A 19,120-nucleotide genomic window follows, 5' to 3' on the forward strand; every position below is an offset into this window, starting at 1 on the left:
TTGTTGTCTATGTTATTATTGTTGTGGATAGTACTGGGCTACAATCGCTCATTGTATTAAACTTATACGGTTGAACTCCATGCTTCTACGAACATTGATCTGTGCATGATTGCTTTCCAATCCATTGTGAAAAAGTTAGCAGCGTGGGGAAGCTCAGGCATTAAGTCACCTGGCAAATAGGTTTTTCCTCAGTAAATTGATGAGAGTAATTATTTGATTCTATCATACTTATAATACTTTATTATTTCAGTTGCTTTGCTTTTGTCAGATCAGAAATGAAATTCTCAAAACTATTTTTTCAAACGCCATATCGTGTCTTCACTTGTCCACATCATAAAAAAGCAATTTCCTGTTGCATTGAACAAACTGCGAATGCTTTGACACATTCATTTAATTGCTTGTGTACAATCGTCTGCTTCTCCCTACACTATCAATTGTGTAACTAAACAAATAGTTTATTGTTTATTATTATTTTTCTTTATTTTTTAATTAGTTTCACCTGCATTATCTAAACCTCAAAACCTCTCGACATCATTGCATTAATCATTGAATGGTTAAAACAGAAAAAAATCTTTGTCTTGAATGTCACAAATGAAGGCAAGTGAACTGCATCAGGTCAACCATTGATCATCTAATTCTCTAAAATAGGTCATAGGTGAATTTCATTAACCTTCAAATGGCGACAGAGCAAAACACAGAATTGCAATATGTGAAAATGGATTAACAACCAGGAAACAAACAACTACTAGTAGGTAAAGTAAAAGTGTGAATCCTGTCCGGTCTCTTGCAATCAATATTCCACATACAGTAATGTGTACATTTGTGCTGTTGAAATTCATAGATGCTGTACAGGAGAATTTTTCCTCAATCTTAGTAATTCAAATCGTAGTAACATCAGAAAATACTGAAACCCTGAACTGTCATATTGGCAACATGACTGAACATTGTGACAACCTTGTTAGTAAACTATTCACAAAAGGACTAGTTATTCTGATGACAATGAGCTTTTCATTGACACAAATACTTGTGGTGCTGTTTGTCGAATTAGTTTTAAGAAATGCACCTACTGGTTTGCGAATATTAAGAATGATTCCAGAAATGCTCCAAAACTTTGTGTATAGCTTTTGAATTTGCTCCCCCCCATGTATTCCATTGGCCTCTATTAGCATGGACTTCTCTGCCCCTCTCTGCTCTGTGTTATCTGCATTCCAGCCAAAGGCCTTGGCCTCATGCTCTCGTCCTCCCCTCACTGCTTCTTTCCAGGCACACGCAATTACACTAAGACATATAAGGGCACTGACATTTGCACACAGAAAACACACAAAGGCACACATGACTGAACATTTAAAAAACAAACTACCCTCAAAAGATCAAACATATAACTAAGTAAATGCACATCACATGTGCACACATTTTCTTCAAAGTATACGAGTCCTGTGTTAGTCGGAGATCTCCTAGAAAAGGAAACGACTGCTGGCTCATCTTCTCCGAGCGCAACTTGATTGAGCATCTGAAAAACAGCAGTAAAAAAAAAAAAAAAAAAACACCCTCCCACACACAAAGAGCATTCAAAAGTAATAAAGTTGTCATGCCGATGCTATGAAGTACAAATGTATTGAGAAACAGGCTTTTTGGACAACCAAAGCTTCGTGATGCATCCAAATAAACACTCCATTCGTCTCGGTCTCACACAAAAACAGGAATGTTTACAAGCAGTGTCCATCATAGTACATTGTTGCAACACAGCATTATACAATCAAAAGGGTCGATCCCATAATTCTAAAATAGCATGTACATAGCATGGATCTGTTGAGGTTTTGATTTAAGAAAAAAACAAAAAAAAACAAACAAGCTTACTTCCTCCCATTCTTTTCTTTAGAGAAGAAAGTAGATAGCAAAGTACAGGCTATTTACTGACTTGCAATGGAGATGCACACCTGTACATATGTAGGTGAGGAGACCAATTAGTGTGCTCCATTTCAGTGTCTGGCGACGCAGATACAAGGGAGAGACACAAGAGGTAAAAATTGGGCTTTAAAGGACCAAAAAAAACAATTGAACTCTGTCGACCGCTGATGAGAGTAAGGCATTTCACAAGGCAGGAGATGTGCACATCCTGGCAGCATCCAAGCTTATGCACGCTGCACAAAACTTCAAATATTTGTAAGATTTTGTCGCATTGCTATCGTCGTCATAAGATCCAAAGCGGGACCATCGTAACTCGGGAACCGTCAGCATATAAAAAATGGCCACCAAATTTAAAACGCAACTCTTTATGATTGATCTGATCGCTTTACCTAATTGTATTGTGAAAAAAATTATGTGTCGCATCTGTTATTTATGCATCTCAATAAGAAAAATAAATGTAGCAGAATTTTTTTTTATCACGAGTGTTGCTGTTTGTCACACATTGAATAAAGTGCAACACTTGTCACATAATGTAGATAAATCGACTGTTAGACAGCTTTCAAACTTCAAACACCCCTTCAGAGAGTAAAGCCGAATGCATAACTGCACTTTTGGATGTAAAACTGTTTTAGGTAAATTTTTCACTCATCAGCTAAATCAGCTTAATATTGTAGAAATCCCCTATTGTGCCAAATAATTAGCCAAAAAGGCATGGACTTCACAAGTCGTCTGAAGGTATTCCAAGATTTTAGCAGTAGATCTTTTAAGCCTTCGAGACATCCAGTAGGTTGTGAGGTGTGAGCTCCATAGATTTGACTTGTTTGTCCAGAACATCCCACAGATGCTTGATCAGACTGAGATCTGGGGAATTGCTGCTATAATACACTGCTATTAGGAAACACTGTTGACATGAAAAGCGTACTTGATTTGTAACAATAGGAACAGTGGCCAGAGCATCCCACTGACTCTGCCTGCTTGTCCTCTTCTTATTGCGCAACCTGGTGCAATATACCCCCACCCCCCCAGATAAGTGACGCACACGCACTCGGCTGACCACATGGGGTAAAATGTAATGTGATTCATCAGACCAGGCCAGCATCTTCCATTACTTCATGACCAAGCTGTAATGCTCACGTGCCCACTGTAAGCACTTTTAGCAGTGGACAGGGGTCAGCAGGGGCACTCTGACCGGTCTGCAGCTATAAAGTTTCATACACAGCAGGCAGTGATGCACTTTGGCACCTTACTACCATAATCATCATAATGTCCCCCTGGATGGCCATGACATAGTCACAGGTTCACCATTTGTCCTTCCTCGGACCACTTTTGGGAGGTACGAAAAATTTGACAGGTCCTACTGCAACAGGTTAATCAATATTACACCATTCACCTTGCAGTTATTTAGTCATATATGGTTGTTAAGTGTATACTGCATAAAATAGTGAATCCTCAAATCAAATTTCGAATCGAGCCCCGCCTCGAATAGAGTATGCTATACTGTATCAATTCTCAAATACGCAATATCAATATAAAACAGAATTCTTACAAGATTAGTGGCAGATAGAGAGCAGGCTTATCTCTTAAAGTAAACAGTGACAGAAAGTACTAGCACAAGGGCACACAACTAACGTTGGCGTTAATATCCACCGTGTTTGTTTTTTTAGGCTGGAATATGATAAAATGCCATTAAAAAGCTCAGGAACAACATTTGCTGTTCGTGGTTGCACTTATAACCAGGCAAAACTTAATTTTTGGCTTACAGAACAGCGCTATATACACAAACCTAAAATTTGAGTGCACTCCCATTAAATGCTTGTCTTTCCTTACCTGTCTGCATTCTCTACCTTTATAGAAGAAATAATAGTCTTTCTTACTGTAATTTCATGTAAAACACTAGTTAGCGCTCAGATCATGCCTCTACTACTAGCCTAATACCAACCTAAGTACTAATAATATAATACAAGATCGCCAGATTCTTGGCAAAACACAGCCCTAATATGAACTATGCTAGAATTCTTTTTTTATTACTAAATCCAAATGATTGCACTCACTTTTATCTCTCACGATGAATAAAAGTGGTATTTAAATCCACCTATTCTTTCATTGCTAACGGTTTTCCTCCTATCCCTCCACTATACTTTTCCACACAGCAGCTCTGGAACATTTCCAAACCTAGAATGTTCGGCTCCCTGAAAATCCAAACATTACTATTCTACCAGGAGGTACGCAGCGTTCCCAGAGATTCTACCGCGATGTGTTTATGTGCGCACACAATCCTAAAACCGTTTTTAGATGGTTAGAGGTCACCGCAGATGCTTGTAGAACATGTTCTAATAATATTTAGCTTGTTTTCACACTTGGACAATGCAAGAAATGTGCAAACAGAGGGACTGCATGAGTGCAAATTTCCAACGCTGGAACATACTGTGACCAAAACGCACCAGAGAAGGAGGAGGATGTATACAAGATGTGTCTTTTAAACAATGAGGTTCAGATCAGCACATGTAGGTAAAGTGGGTCAGAAGGGTTCACAATAAACTAGCTTTGTCTATGACCAATAGTAAGATATACCTCGAACTGTGTAATGCACGTTCTCGATAAGTCTAAAATCAAATACCCAAAACAAAATCAAATATCAACCAAGTTAAAAATGCCGGATAAGAGATATAGCCAGTGGCCACTTTCATAGGAACATGTGTACACCTCGTTTATTCAGTTATCTGATCAGTCATGGCAGCAGCACAATGAAAAAGATAAAGAGCATCAGTTAATGGTCACATCGAAAGTCAGAATAAAGAAAACATTGTGACTTAAACTATGGAATTGGTGTTGGTGCTAGAGAGGCTGAAACTTCAGCAGAAACTACACAAGACTCTCTAAAGTTTACAGAAAAAAAAGTTTGAGAAAAGAGTGAAAGGTCTACCGGCATAAACATCTTGTTAAGAGAAATCGGAAAAGAATGATCAGTGTGGACCAAGTTGACTGTAAGTCTACTGTAACTAATATAATCACTCTTCACAACCATGGTGAAAAGAAAAGCAACCAAGAACAGAAATCTGAAGCTTACATTTTTAACCAAAGTGGACAGCTGAAGACTGGGAAAAGACCAACTTTTATTTTGTAAGGTTTTTCTAAGTCTGTGCCATATATACCCTCAGACTCTTGTCCTTAGCTGAAAGGAGTGGAACTCAATGTTTTGGTGGGGGTGACACCGAATAGGCGAATATCTAATGCTACTACAGGATGAGTCTGATTCGACTATCAATCTCACAGTCGATACTTTGCAGAGGTGTTATGAAACAAGCCTATTATAATTATGTAAATAAAAATGTGAGAATTTTTAAGTTTTACTTTCCATGATCCGTGACCGACACAGAAGCATCTTGGTGGCAAGAATATAAATATATAACAATGTCAGGCAAAGGTATATTCTGTAATAATTTAATTCTATACATTCATTTTTTATTGTTTTTTTATTCATCGACGTTGAGCTGTATGTGAACGACGTGAAATAGAGCTGAAACTATTCCTCGAGTAACTTGAGTAATTCAAATAGAAAATCGTTTATTCTGTTTAACTACACACTGAGCACTAACCCACGCACTATTATTACTGACACACCACCCGCTAAATTCTGGACCGTTCTGGGGTTTCATTTATAAACGTGGAATACGAACAAAACAAGTCTGAAAACGTGCGGACGCCCCTTTCTACGTAAAGTTTGTGCATGCTATCTGTGTCGTCAATTTCCCCTCTCACCTTCTGTGTTGCCAGGTTGGGCAAATGCAGGGCTCAGAGTTCACTTACAGCTGCGCACTTTCTCCCGTCAAGTTTAAAATTTTTTATTTTTTTTATACACACACAACCTTTGCGTGGAAAGTGGCGCGCGCATGTTGTTTTCAGCCCCGTTCATGCCAAGGGTAATGCCGATAAGTGGGTTTATTTTTTAACGATTGCAATTTCAGCAATAAAAATAAAAATTTTTCTAAAAAGGAAACAAATTACTTGTTCATTTTAGGAGACCCGACTTATTTTCTCTTGTATATTTAGTATTGCTCTTTAATGAAGTCAATTAATTGATGGACTAATCGGTAGAATACTCAATTACTAAAACAATCGATAGCTGCAAATACAAACCCTGTCTGCAGTTTGGCCTTTCTGGGGAAAAAAAATACAAGTTGTTTTACCAGCTTGTTGACCGCCTGTTGTTGTCGTCCCCAAAACACACATGATTTGACTATCAGATTTGAACTAAAAGCCCTCTTTTGTATTTGCAGAGTTTTATTCGCTCTGCTGCTGCTGCCACATGATTGGATAACTGAATTAATCAGCAGATGGACCAGCTATTAAAGTACCTTTAAAAAAAGTTCCTATGCAAGTAAAGGTTATATACACTGTAAGGTCATGTGACCTATTGCATATTTAGAGTCTTTCACCAACACACTTGTAATATGCAGGGAAATAATTAGTTTGTATAAAAATGGAGTTTAATGAGCACACAATGTAATTTTGAGTCTTATCAACTGGGGGAAGACCAGTTCCAGGAGAACCAAATCATGCTCTCTTTGTGTCTCAGCTAGATGACTGTGAAAGTTTGTGCTTTCAACCACTGTTGGAAATGTTGTTGATAGTTGTTTTACACGTTGGTCAAAATGAAAGACGTTTTAATAAAACATACAGCCCCTAGTACTCTAACCTGATTATGAAGGGCCTAAAGGAGGCCAAGCCCAGAGGGGAAGAGGATCCGTCCATAGGTGATGGGTAGAGACGTCCTAACACCAGCAACAGCAGGAACAGACTGGGGAGCAGCTTCACTTGTCCTGCATCCCTGAGACAGACAGAGAGCACACATTGAATAATAGGTTCATCTGGAACAGATGTTTACAGAAGCAGATCTATTTCCATCGCCGAGCTGCAAGCCGTGGTGCAGGCACAATCTGGAGGTGAAGCAGGCCAAATGTAGTCAGGCGCCCAAGCGGGCCCTCTCACTCAGTTCTCCTCTCATTTCCATCTCTGGCGCTGCCTCATCCATCTCACTCCCGAGATGCATGCCAGAGCAAACATTTGAAAGTGCTGGCGATGTCATGCTGGAATAATCACATCGTTCATACACAAACATGCACACTTCATCTCACATCGCCTTGCTAACTCACTCACCCCCACACACTGCCCCATCTACATCCTTCCCTTATCTCCCCCCACCACCCACCACACACACACACACACACACACACACACACACACACAGAGTAATCAATCAAACTCTCGAAGATGAAACAAAAATTGACCTCGTGCTCTGGAAGCCAATGTTTTTCTACACAGCGTGTGCTTCTAGTACACATTTAATTTGCTGCAAATCCCAGTTCATTTTCGAAAGATAAAACTACACAGTTCATGAATTACAACTGCCAGGCCAAGCACTAGCCAAAATCTATGCAAAAAAGGACTACAAAAAACACGGAGACAGAGAGGAAACGTTTGCACTTAAGTGGAATCTGAAAATAAGGATGTACAAAAAAAAACAAAAAAAACATTTCACACTCAAAATAGCACTCGGAGAAAAATGCTTGGTGGTGTGGAGGAGTTCTGCGTTCCATAGAAAAGCTTTCCAAACACCACAAAACGTTATGCAACATATTGTTACGAAAATAATTTACTTGTCAGCAAAATTTCAATAGCAGATGCAAGAAAATATGCCAATTGGCAGAGTTTACATGCTGAAGGTATGCAAATTGTTCCACATTGTTAACTTGAGCCTGCTCGTAGGTTCTTCCTTTTCTCTTCCATTCTCCAAGCAGCCTTCGGAGGAAAAAAAAAAAAAGCTTCGGCCCTGAAGGAACTCCAAGAGCAAAGAAAAAAAGCCTCCAAACTCCTATCAATATCAATCAACAGTACATGTCTAAGCTGGCTCTCCCCACAACTCCACCACAACTATCCTATCCCACAAGTCCCTGCTTTCAGCCTCCATCAACATCATACAGCCTTGGAACCCGATTTGACTTTTCAAGCCTCTATTTTATCTTTCCATGCTTGCTTTTTTTTTTAAATGCTGATGATTTAGTAGGGTTATTAAATATAAAACCTGGAGTGTGACTGGTTTACTGGGGGGAAAAGACAGCTTCATCTGGACCGTGAGAAAGTGTCAACATGCTCCCAGTATGAGAGAGAAAGCTAGACAGAGAAAACGGTCATGTTACAAAAACCCTGACCCCAGGGCCTGTTTTGCAACGCGGGTTTGGAAGGCGTTTGTGTGAAAAAGAAATGCCGGGATTGCAGATAACAGCTTTTCCGAATTTGGGAAGCAAAAAGGGTGGTCTGCATCCAAAATGGCCTCTGATCCCACCAAAACACACACACACACACACACACACACCCTTCTTATCGGAGCCATCTAAAGTAGGAAGCTGTCCATCAGTGTTTAATAGGACTAAAGAGGCTCGATAAGGCAGTTAAATGAACCTTAATTAAAAAAGCTCCTGAGAAAACAGAAGAGGGGAGGAGGAGAATACAAACTGTTTTCCCTCCGGGGCTGAGGGTACAAAAAAACCGCTACAAATGCAAACACGGAACACACGCAATCTTCTTACCTGTCCAGTGAACTTGAAGCCTCTTCAAGCTGGCTGAGGAGAAACGGATACAGGGCAGGGAAACGAGTGAAGAACTCCCAGCCTGTCATCCTTCAAAAGATACAAGAATGTTAATTCAAAGAGCAAAAAAACCAAAAACAAATATGTATCTGCTCAAGATGGTGAGATTCAGAGTTTTAAAAACAAGTGTGCATCGGGTACAAGTATTTGTATCGCAAATAATCCTTTTTAACATATTTGCATCTGTAAAAAAAACAAAAACAACTAATTATTTAGATGTAGTGAGTGAAATTTAGGGTTGTAAATGATGTACTACAACTTTGAATAAGATCTGGAAATTATACTGCGAGAACAATGATTTGGAATCGTGGGAAGGAACAGAAAAGACAAGATACACTGTTTAATCCGCTGTGGCTAATGTATAAGTTTCACCTCCCAATGTTCAATAAACCAAGTGTTGTGATCTCCTGAGCTCCTTGTCAGTGTCCTAACTGCAGTGATCGGCAGAACAAAGCTAAGAACCCACGAATATATGTATAATGATAATGTATAATAATTATTATTAGCGCTACACTTTCATTATTTAGAAACGGACTAATAAGTTGTGATCGATATTTGATATGTAGATTGATTTCTCCTCGCTAAACAGTTTCTCGAGCGCGTTCTCTCAGCATCACTACTGCTACGTGAATATGGCGTATCACAACACTACGTAGAGACCGGGGCGTGTCCTGAGACTCACATAAAATACAGATTAACATGGCAGAGGTAGAGCTGCATCTTCCTGGAGATAGAACAGGAAAAGAATGTCTATTTTTATTTAATATTTTTTCTTTCTTTTTTGCACTACAAAGGGCATGTTTGTGAAAGGGGCCATGCGTTGGAAGTCAGAAGGAACTTAAGTAAATGTATAATTTGCTGTCTGTGTGAAACAAAGAAATAACAGACTATCTGTACCATACTGAATCTGATTGTTTCATTTCGAATCACATTGTGTTTAATCAACTCTACACAGCAATAGGGGTGAATCGCATCGGTAGCTGCTTCATATGTATCTTTAATGTATCGTATCTTTGACTATGCAGAGGCCTCAGTTATGGAGATGCACATCCCTAGCACCAAAATTCAGCTCCAACCTAAACAGGAGTGCTATTAGGAAAAGGAGGAGTGTTTGAGTGAGTGTTTGTGTGCATGTGTATGTATGGATATGTCTGTTTTTTTTGTTTTTTTTTGCCTAAGTAACTGTTAGAGGTCTGGTTTGTAAACCACTTCCTAAAGGCAGAGCTCTTTACAGCTCTATAAAGCTCTCATTAGATCGCTTCGCTTGTGATGGCGCGCTGCAGGAAAACACGGCGCAGCTTTAAACGCTGATTTATTTCTGAAACAGGCCTGGGAATCCGGTTAGGGACCAGGGGGCAAGACTTTGCGCAATGCGTGATTGTCTGAGACGTGTGTTAACTTCCTGCTTTTAAAAACGAACATGCTTTGAGGAACGAGTTAAACTGAAACTGTTGCAATTATTCTTTTCTTTTTTTTTTGTTGTTTTTTGAGTCGGGGTTTAGAACTAGCGAAACTTCAAGACGAAATTCCACACACATGTTCCATCTTCGGCTGCGATAAATTCTTCTTGAAAGGAAGCCACACACATGCATGCGCGCACACATACTTACATACACCACATCCTGTGGTAAAAGTGTCTCTATACATGGCCTGATCAAGGTTAAGGGCAGGGTGCATTCATGGCAAGGAAAAAGGTTTAACCCTGTCTGCCATCCATGATAAATTCCACGATCATGTGCACATCCACACACACTGCCTGGTGTAAGGCCTGGCATGAAGTGGCATGGGACTTCACAAACCTGAGGATCCTACGGATGTTTTCTGGCCATCCTGACTGAACCTTGGTGAGGTGGTAATAATAATAAACCGCAGACGCTTGGCTGAATGAACCACCCTGTTAATATGAGATGTAAAAACATCTGACATCATGCAGTCTCACAAAATCATTTTCGACCTGCTTCCACTCTGAACAACGTACAAAGGATTCCATAAATGTTCACACTTCAAACCCTGGTGCGTTGTGCCCACGCATCGCTTTGTTTAGAGAGAACTATGTTTCAAAAAATGCCCCTGGTTTTACAAACACACACACACACACACACACACACACACACACACACACACACACACACAGTCTGTTCTTGGAACATTTGCTTATGTGGTGAATTTGTTTATGGAATAAAGTGTACATTAGTACTGTGCATTCAGACAGTACAGGCTGCCTATAAACAAACACACGGCTCACTTGTTCTTGTGTAGCAGCTACTGACCTGCATTTTTGACTAGCAGGAACAAACAGTATTAACTATAAACAAATGTTTAAGCATGCTTTGCATGCCACGTTAGTTTCCAAGAGACTTTTAAAGACGCACTATGCGCTACAAATCCACGTTCCTGCCCCTCAGAGTGCTGCTTGGATGTTTACCAATGAAACCATTCAAATGATCGACGTGCTTGTGGGAAAACCTGCTTCGCATTCACAAACCTCGGCAGTGCAGCGAGCAGGCTTCGATACCTGCGGTAACAATAACGCACACCTTCACTTCAGCCGCAGTTATGCAACAGCTCAGCAGTGCTCACTCTCTCTCTTACTCACTGGTGCTCTCTCAAGTAAAAAAGCGTTCTGTCTGTTTCGTCGTGAGCCCGTTTATTTCGGGCTGTACGAGTGGTATACGTCTGAATAGAAAGGGTTCGCACTACAGCTGCTGCAGTTGTTAGGTGCATCGTTTTCACAAGTACACAAAGCTGCTTCCTTATCCTGTCTGAAACCGTGCTGACTCCCTCGTATTTTCACATCGACAATAAAATAGCTTTAATCAATTTAAAAAAATTTAGAAAAAAAAAAATCATGCACTTGGTGATTGATCCGTGGAAAAAGATACTTTACATTAAATTTACATTTACAGCAATTAACACTCTCTTATCCAGAGCGATATACAAAGGTGCTTTGAAGTCTCTGTCACTGAATAAATCAATAATTCACTAGGTTTCTAATTTAGGATATCATTAGCCTAAAACTCAGTTTGGAGGAATTATATGAATAAATTAGACACAGTGGGAGAGCAGGTAGGGTTAATTCTTTGTAGCGTCAGGGTGCTGGAGCCGATTCTGAATTCATGTCTTTTGTCTGTCTAATGTCCTTGGTCAAAAAGCCAAAGTTTCTCCAGCTAGGTGGACTGGCATTGAAAGATTGCCTCTAGAGTGAGCATAGTGCACTGACTCAAGTGTATTCCCACCTCATGCCCAGTGTCCCCATAATGGTAGTTCTCTGGATAAAGTGTTTAATGAAGATGAATAAATGGAATGGCTTGGACAAAAAGAAGTAGCCATATCATCCCAAACTATTTCCATTTAAAATAATGATGGAAGTTTTTGAGTTAAAAAGTTGTATATCCAAAAATAACTATAAAAAAAAGAAAGTGTTTTATCAGCTGATATAAGTATTAAACAATACTGATATTACAATACTGCATTAATAGTGAAATGAGTATGAATATGCACACACACACACACACACACACACACACACACACACACACACGCACGTGCACACACACACGTACAGGCTGTGACAAACACAAAAATAATAAACAAATGCCAACAAAAGCTGTTTCCTTTTAATGGTAATGCAGAGCCTCTCAGCAGTGTTGTTATCACATGATCTTTGTCTGTGTGTGTGTGTGTGTGTGTGTGTGTGTGTGTGTGTGTGTGTGTGTGTGTGTGTGTGTGTGTGTGTGTGCCAGGCCTATAATGTGTTTAATCTTTAGTGGAGCAAAGTTAAGGCAAAGAACAGTGGGAATGAAGAAAGAACTGAAAAAAGAGGCTTAAACACCAAGACTGACACACATGAATCCTGACAACTGGGCCAACATTTTGAGATTAATTATTTACTTCTATTTTCTAACCAAATTCACTCTTTCTTTCTCTCTAACATTTCCCCCCCAAACTGAAAAGCTCAAACATGGAAGAACAACACGAGACTTGAATAACAACAAACCTACATTCACACATACGTGCTTGTCTTACTATCTTTATGAGAGTTAATGTTATGCCTACATCTAGACTTACTGTCATCTTAACCTGACTAACCCTGCTTTCTACCCAACACACACACACACACACACACACACACACACACACACACACACACACACACACACACACACACACACACACACACACAAACTTCCCTTTAGCTCTTTCTTATTATTATTTCTTAAACCTGATATTTTTATGTGAGGGAACAGGGGACCAGCCAAATGTCCCCACAAACTCAAAACTGTCAGATATTCCTATTCTTGTGGAGACATTGGATCGCTACCAAGATATAGAAACACACAAACACACAAACACACACACACACACACACACACACACACACACACACACACACACACACACACACACACGCACATGACGACAATGAAAATGGAACTCAATGAAAGGGGAACAGAAATATAGCTAAACAAACCACAAATAAGACAAAGCTGGCTAGTGTGTAATCGGATCAAGATGCAAATCGCACTCAAAGGAAAGCACATTGTGCTGATCGAGGAGCCAGAGTCTGTAAAGAGGGTTCAGGGCTTCACTGTGGGAGCATCGGAGAACTAAACCAGCCTGTGTGTGCCCTGCTGTCATCTGATATGGAGTTGCACTTAATGACAGCTAGTAATTCATTTTAGTAGCTTATGCAATGTCAAGGGCCTCTGTTTCGATTTTGGTTTTAGCTCTCACTGCTTGCTCGAAATTCTTCCAAAACAAATCTGACGGACAGTGACCTCAATGGGTTGTACCTATGCTTTGAGTCAGGGGTCAGAGCAGCAGCACAAGCTACACAGAGTGACCTGGGACCTTTCGCTCCATCAGAAGGGTGTGTGTTTGTGTAGGACGGCCCTTGTAAACATTCCCTCGGGTGCACAAGGAGATAAGGATGCCTTAGGGAAAAAAGACGAACGGTCAGAGCTGACGTACATCGCACATTTCGATTTCTCTCGCTCCCCTTTCGCTATTCCCTGTTTAAAGTCGTTATCAGACACAAGCCTGAAATCTGACATTGAGAGCAAAGCGGAGAAAGAACGAAAACGCCAAAGAATGTGGAAGGGAGGGAAATTTGTGTGAGAGAGAACACCAACAAGAGTGTGTATATATGCTGAGAGATAAAGGCAACACAGAGGTACAGATCCAGATTGTTTAAGGAGTTGGACCAGTGCCTCACACTGTGGGCCAGAGAGTACACGGATATTAATGACTAAGGAAAACAAAGTGGAAGGCAAACAGTGCATGAGACTACAGTGCCCCCATATGGTGAACTTTAAAAGCCTTAGTTCACATTACATTATGGAAGTCATGAGACCATGCGTTATAACATTTTTTCTTTTTTGTTTTTATCATGATCACGACTTGTTTTTCTCGTGATCTCGACATAACAAAAGTTGTTTTCTCGTGATCACAACTTAATTTTCTCGTGATCTTACATAACAAACGTTGTTTTCTCAAGATCACAACTTCATTTTCTTGTAATCCCGACATAAAAACCCGTTATCTCATTATAGTATTGTGAGAAAAGGTCTATATCATGGCGTAAACGATATATCAACAAATTTACACATTCACATAAAGACTTTAGATATGGACTTTATCTTTGTATTGAGTGAGACGGTGTCCTGGTCCCTCAGGTTAGCTGGCAATGAACGTTCAGGATTGCTATAGTTTTCGACAATAAAGTTGCAGACCTGACAGCCTCCTTCTCAAGTGGCGGACACTTGAGTAAGTTGTCAGTCACTGACAGACACAGAGCTATTTCAGTCTGATTGAGTCCCTGAGCAAAGTGAAAGCGAGTGCGATCATTCATGATGCTGCGATGATGGATTTAAATTCACACGTTTCGGATCCAAAGTCCAACACCTTAACCACTAAGCTACCACCTGCTCACAGTAAAAACTGACATGGGGTATCGACATGCATGAACTTCAAAGATCTGATCTTATATACAATAAAATATGTGAGTATTCACAGTATGCCATTATGGGTACTAAGGCATAGAGGACAAACTGCGTGTTGACCTACTTATTCTTTTTGGAGTGCTCATCTTTCCCTCTCTTCACCCCAAATATCCGTGTGATCAGAGTACTGAACAGGAGAGTGGAGGAATTCCGCACCTGGGGAAAAAATGAAAAATACAGTTAACCAAGGCAGTAACCAATACGTCGATAGTATAGATCACGTGCCATTTAAAAACAATTTAAGATGTTAGTTTATCATCTATCCTCCCTTTGGTATGTGCCTCATGATTGACGTACAGGGCGGCCAGTCTGAAATCTCTCCTCTTCTAACGCACGGGTCACCACACTACCATTGCAAAACTCCAGAGAGGGAAGTGACTCCTCTCTTAAATAAAGATTATATACTGTTTCACCATAACTGATGATCATTTGGAATTCTGCCTAAACCAGCAGCTACTGTCCGGACCATGCAACCCTGGCTGACGCATCAGTGTAAGGTAGTGACCATAATTGTATTGAATTGTATTGTGCCAGAAGGGTTCATGCAGTTATGCAAGGTACAGCAGAATATATCGTAAATATACAGTATAAACCATCCCTCTCCGTGTGTGTGTGTGTGTGTGTGTGTGTGTGTGTGTGTGTGTGTGTGTATACATAATATATCAAATATACATAATTACTTTAAAACATTTACAAGAATATTTCATCTTCATGCTCTATGTTGAATATGGTTTCACTAATAATAAACATACATTTGCATAAAGCATCCATATATGTCCATGCCCATGTTGATTAGAGTATTAAAAACTTGAAGGTACATTTAGAACAAATAAAAATCACGGTTAAATATTTTATTCAACTGAGAGCCCTAATATATACAGAGTATCTTACAAAACCTCACATTTCAGCAACCAATTTAGTATATCCTCTCAAGGGACAATACTGTCTGTCTGTGTTTTTGGTGTTTCAGAGCCAAATGTTAACTCTTGTCTCTCCTTTTTATCCCTGCTGCCAGACAATGAACACATAGATGCCACATAGATATTTACTGTATAGTTCATTACATTATGATAGTATGAATTGTTAATTTGCTAAATTATGTACTGTAATTTGTTAAATAATTATATTTTTAAAAAATTTTCATACATTCAAATGATTCCCCATACAGATCACCATTGTTAAAGATTCCTGGGTAGGCTAGACCATGTCTAAGTTGTTGTGACCATGACCAAGTTATGGTGGTGTCATTGTATTGCATCTTCATCATAAGTCAGGGATTGGCTATATATTAGGCATTATTTAATGTTCGGAGTTTTAAAAGTAGCTCAGAAGCCAGAAAAAAAAGGTAAGCACCCCTGAAATATATACATTTATATATACTTTATATTAAGCTATTGCTAAGCATGGTTTTTACATTTACAACAACTTGCATTAATATAGTGCATAATGTAATCAGGCCAATAAAGTGCAAAGACAACGTGATATGGTGAGGGAGGGGCCCGTGGAAGGGGTGAAACAGAGGTGACCTAGATACACTTTCCCCATTCTCAGCGCTTTAACCAGAAATCACTTTGCCATGCAACTCTGTCAGAACGCATGCCTTCGGTTTCCATATCTATACTCTAAGCCTATGAAGCAGTCAGAAGAACAAGCGGGCCTTTTTTTTTATTTTTTTATTTCTTCCGCTCACCACAAAGCCCCCACGATGCAGTCATAAGAACTGCTCCACATCAGAAGCATGACCCTGAATCTCGCCTGGCATCACTATCGTGAGAATCTATTGCAAAAAGAGCTGCATTATACACAGAAACCCCCGGAGTTTCTCATAGATCTGGGTCACGATACGAGCTCCACTGTCTGGGACAGTATTCTCTTAGTTATGTTGTCAAGCCTGTACCGCAAAGACTGCCGGGAGGCTATTTTAGGACCTAAAGAGACAAAACAAAGTCAAATCAAATTATGGATCAGGTTTTCCGCACTCCAGTGCAATAAAACTCTGAAGCCTATTTAACAAGATAGAATCATAGTGAAACCTCTGAGGGGGGAAAAAAAAAAGTAATGAACGGGCACGAAAGAGAGGAGAAGAAACATAGGTAGAGGAACACAGAAACTGAAACATACGGGAATGTGACCTGGAACTTGCCCTGGTGGGAAGAAGTAAAGGTGTTCCAAATGTCCAAGGAACAGTGCACAGCTGTGTGTGTGTGTGTGTGTGTGTGTGTGTGTGTGTGTGTGTGTGTGTGTGTGTGTGTGTGTGTGTGAGAGAGAGTGTGTGAGTGTGTGTGTATGCTGACGTGTGTATGTGTGTGCATTTAGAGCTCTTGTCCCGTTGTGCCTTTAATGATTAACGCGAGCCTGGAAATCAGTTACAATTTAACAAGGCGAGTGTACGTGAGGGAAAGCATGAAGAAATATAAGCGTGTGCGTGTGCTCATGAGTGTTTGTGTGTTTGGTGGGTGGTTGCCAAACGAAAATTACTTCAGCGTTCAGCTTTATGCAATAAAAGTAAACGTGAGCTGGCATGTATCCTGTATGACTGTAAACTTTTAGAATTAAATATCTGCTCATATGTAGAATTCAACGCTGACCACCCTTATGGATGGGAAAGAAGGAAAAAAAACAATGCAATAGGATTCAAGGATGATAAAAAATAACAACTTACAGCCCAGATGGGGGAGGTGAAGCCAAGCACTGCGGCCTGCAGGCCTTCTGCCACGAAAGGCACAATGTTTTCTCCTAAACGTGTGTCCCGATATAGAGCCCTTAAAATATTCAAAGCATGGACCTGGTGACATGGGCACAAATTGTCAGTTTAGAAAGCATAGACACTTTTTTTTTTTTGCTTTTTTTGTTTTCTGTATTCGAGTGTGGATGGGTGTAACCTGTGGGACGATGCTGCGGTCAGTAGCGCCATCGTGACTCGGCATGGCTAGCGCAGTCAACTCTCTCATTGTCATCTTCAGCAGGCTACAGCTGGACGATTTTGGCTCAGACGACAGCAAAGCCTAGACACACATTAATGTTAATGCTAAGAATATTGAACATTACAATAAATACACTACATGGACAAAAGTTTGCTTGGCCGTATGTGCCTTTTTGAACATGCCATTCCACATTTATTCCCTATTTGCTCCACTCTTCTGGGACGATGTTCTACTAGATTTCGGAGTGTGCTTGTAAAAAGATTTGTGGTCAATAGTCCACACGGGTGTTGGTAAAGTCAGGTACTGATGACGTCTACATTCATCCCAAAGGCATTTAACAGGTTTGAGGTCAGAGCTCTATAGCAGACTATTCACGATTTATTTAAACCAAATCTTCAAGGAGCTTTTTTTGTGCAGAGAGGCATTGTCATGCTGGAACAGGTTTGGGTCTCCAAGTTCAAGTGAAGAGAAAATGTAATGCTATCGAATCCAAAGACATCCTATACAATTGTGTGTCTCCAACTTTCTGGTAACAGTTTGGGGAAGAACTTTAAATGGCTGGAAAAGGCAAGTGTCCCAATACTTTTGCTCATTTAGTGTATCAGTTACAGTAAACAGTGACAAATGTGCTGTTTCCACGGGAGTCCTTCTAAAATATTTTGTCACAACGGGTGTCCGGATAACCTAGAGTACGATGATGATCGTGGTTCAGCTCTCATTCCCCTTGGCCTCATGTTTTCATTAATAGCCCCATTATCACCCCACCCTACTGTGCCTTCGGAGTTCGCAGCTCATTAGTGTAGGGAGGGAAGCTGAGAGTTTCACGAGTTCCATAATCCTGTCATGGAAAGAAAATTGCCTTCAAAAGTCTCTGAAGAGAAATGAGGAAACGAGTAAGCATGACCAAGCGTAGAATTGTGAGACATAGGGGGAAAAAAAGAAAGAAAAAAAAACAAGCCACAGGGTGTGACCCCTCCATGTCAGCCTGCGTTTTCCAGGACCATGCCGCAGGAACGCACGTGTTTCAGCCAAGGTATTGAAATGTATCCGTCCACCCCCTTCCTTTTGCTTTCGTGCATTCTAACTCTTACTCCAGCTCTAGTAATGATATCCAATGTTTATTCATTTCCCCTCATCTCAAAGGGCTTCTGCTTGGGAGAAACCAAGACAGTGATTAAGTTTAGCATGAAGGCAAATGTTTAGGCAGTTCAGGGTAAATTGTTAAATAGTCGCTCTTAACATGAGGTGGCATCAAAGTTTCAAGTCTAACTCTGTTTACAAGAGTGTACATTTACACACTATCACCTTCAAAATAGTCCCCTTGCACAGCAATACAGAGCTCCCAGAATCCCTGCCACTTCTGGAATGTTTCCTGGAAGTCTTCTTTTCGAAGCGTGCCAAGCAACTTCTTCGAGTTGCGCTGGATCTTCGCAATGGTGGCAAAACGGTGAGCTGGATCTTCATCTTTGGGAAGAGGGTGTAGTCCGCAGGAGCCAAATCTGGCGAGTAGAGTGGGTGCTGAAGTGAGATCATGTGGCTCATTCTCCGACGATCATCCTGCACAAGTTGCTGAATGGTTTCGACATTTTCACTGGTTGAGCTCGTTGAAGGTCTTCCTGATCTCTCGTCGTCCTCCAGT

General features: G+C 40.3%; 1 protein-coding gene across 3 annotated transcripts in view; it reads right to left on the minus strand.

The window, feature by feature from the left end:
* The window catches only part of thada (THADA armadillo repeat containing), a 98,168-nt gene that overhangs the window by 43,236 nt on the left and 35,812 nt on the right, over positions 1-19,120 (minus strand). For all 3 annotated transcript variants that reach the window (XM_083539839.1, XM_083539837.1, XM_083539838.1), the window contains exons 24-28: positions 17,440-17,562; positions 17,220-17,342; positions 14,622-14,713; positions 8,496-8,585; positions 6,605-6,736 (exon numbers count right to left, since the gene is read on the minus strand). In XM_083539839.1, coding sequence (XP_083395965.1) covers positions 6,605-6,736; positions 8,496-8,585; positions 14,622-14,713; positions 17,220-17,342; positions 17,440-17,562 — 560 coding nt within the window. The remainder of the gene's footprint in view (positions 1-6,604; positions 6,737-8,495; positions 8,586-14,621; positions 14,714-17,219; positions 17,343-17,439; positions 17,563-19,120) is intronic.

This window comes from Silurus aristotelis (assembly GCF_946808225.1).
Source record: "Silurus aristotelis genome assembly, chromosome: 4".
NCBI lineage: Eukaryota > Metazoa > Chordata > Actinopteri > Siluriformes > Siluridae > Silurus > Silurus aristotelis.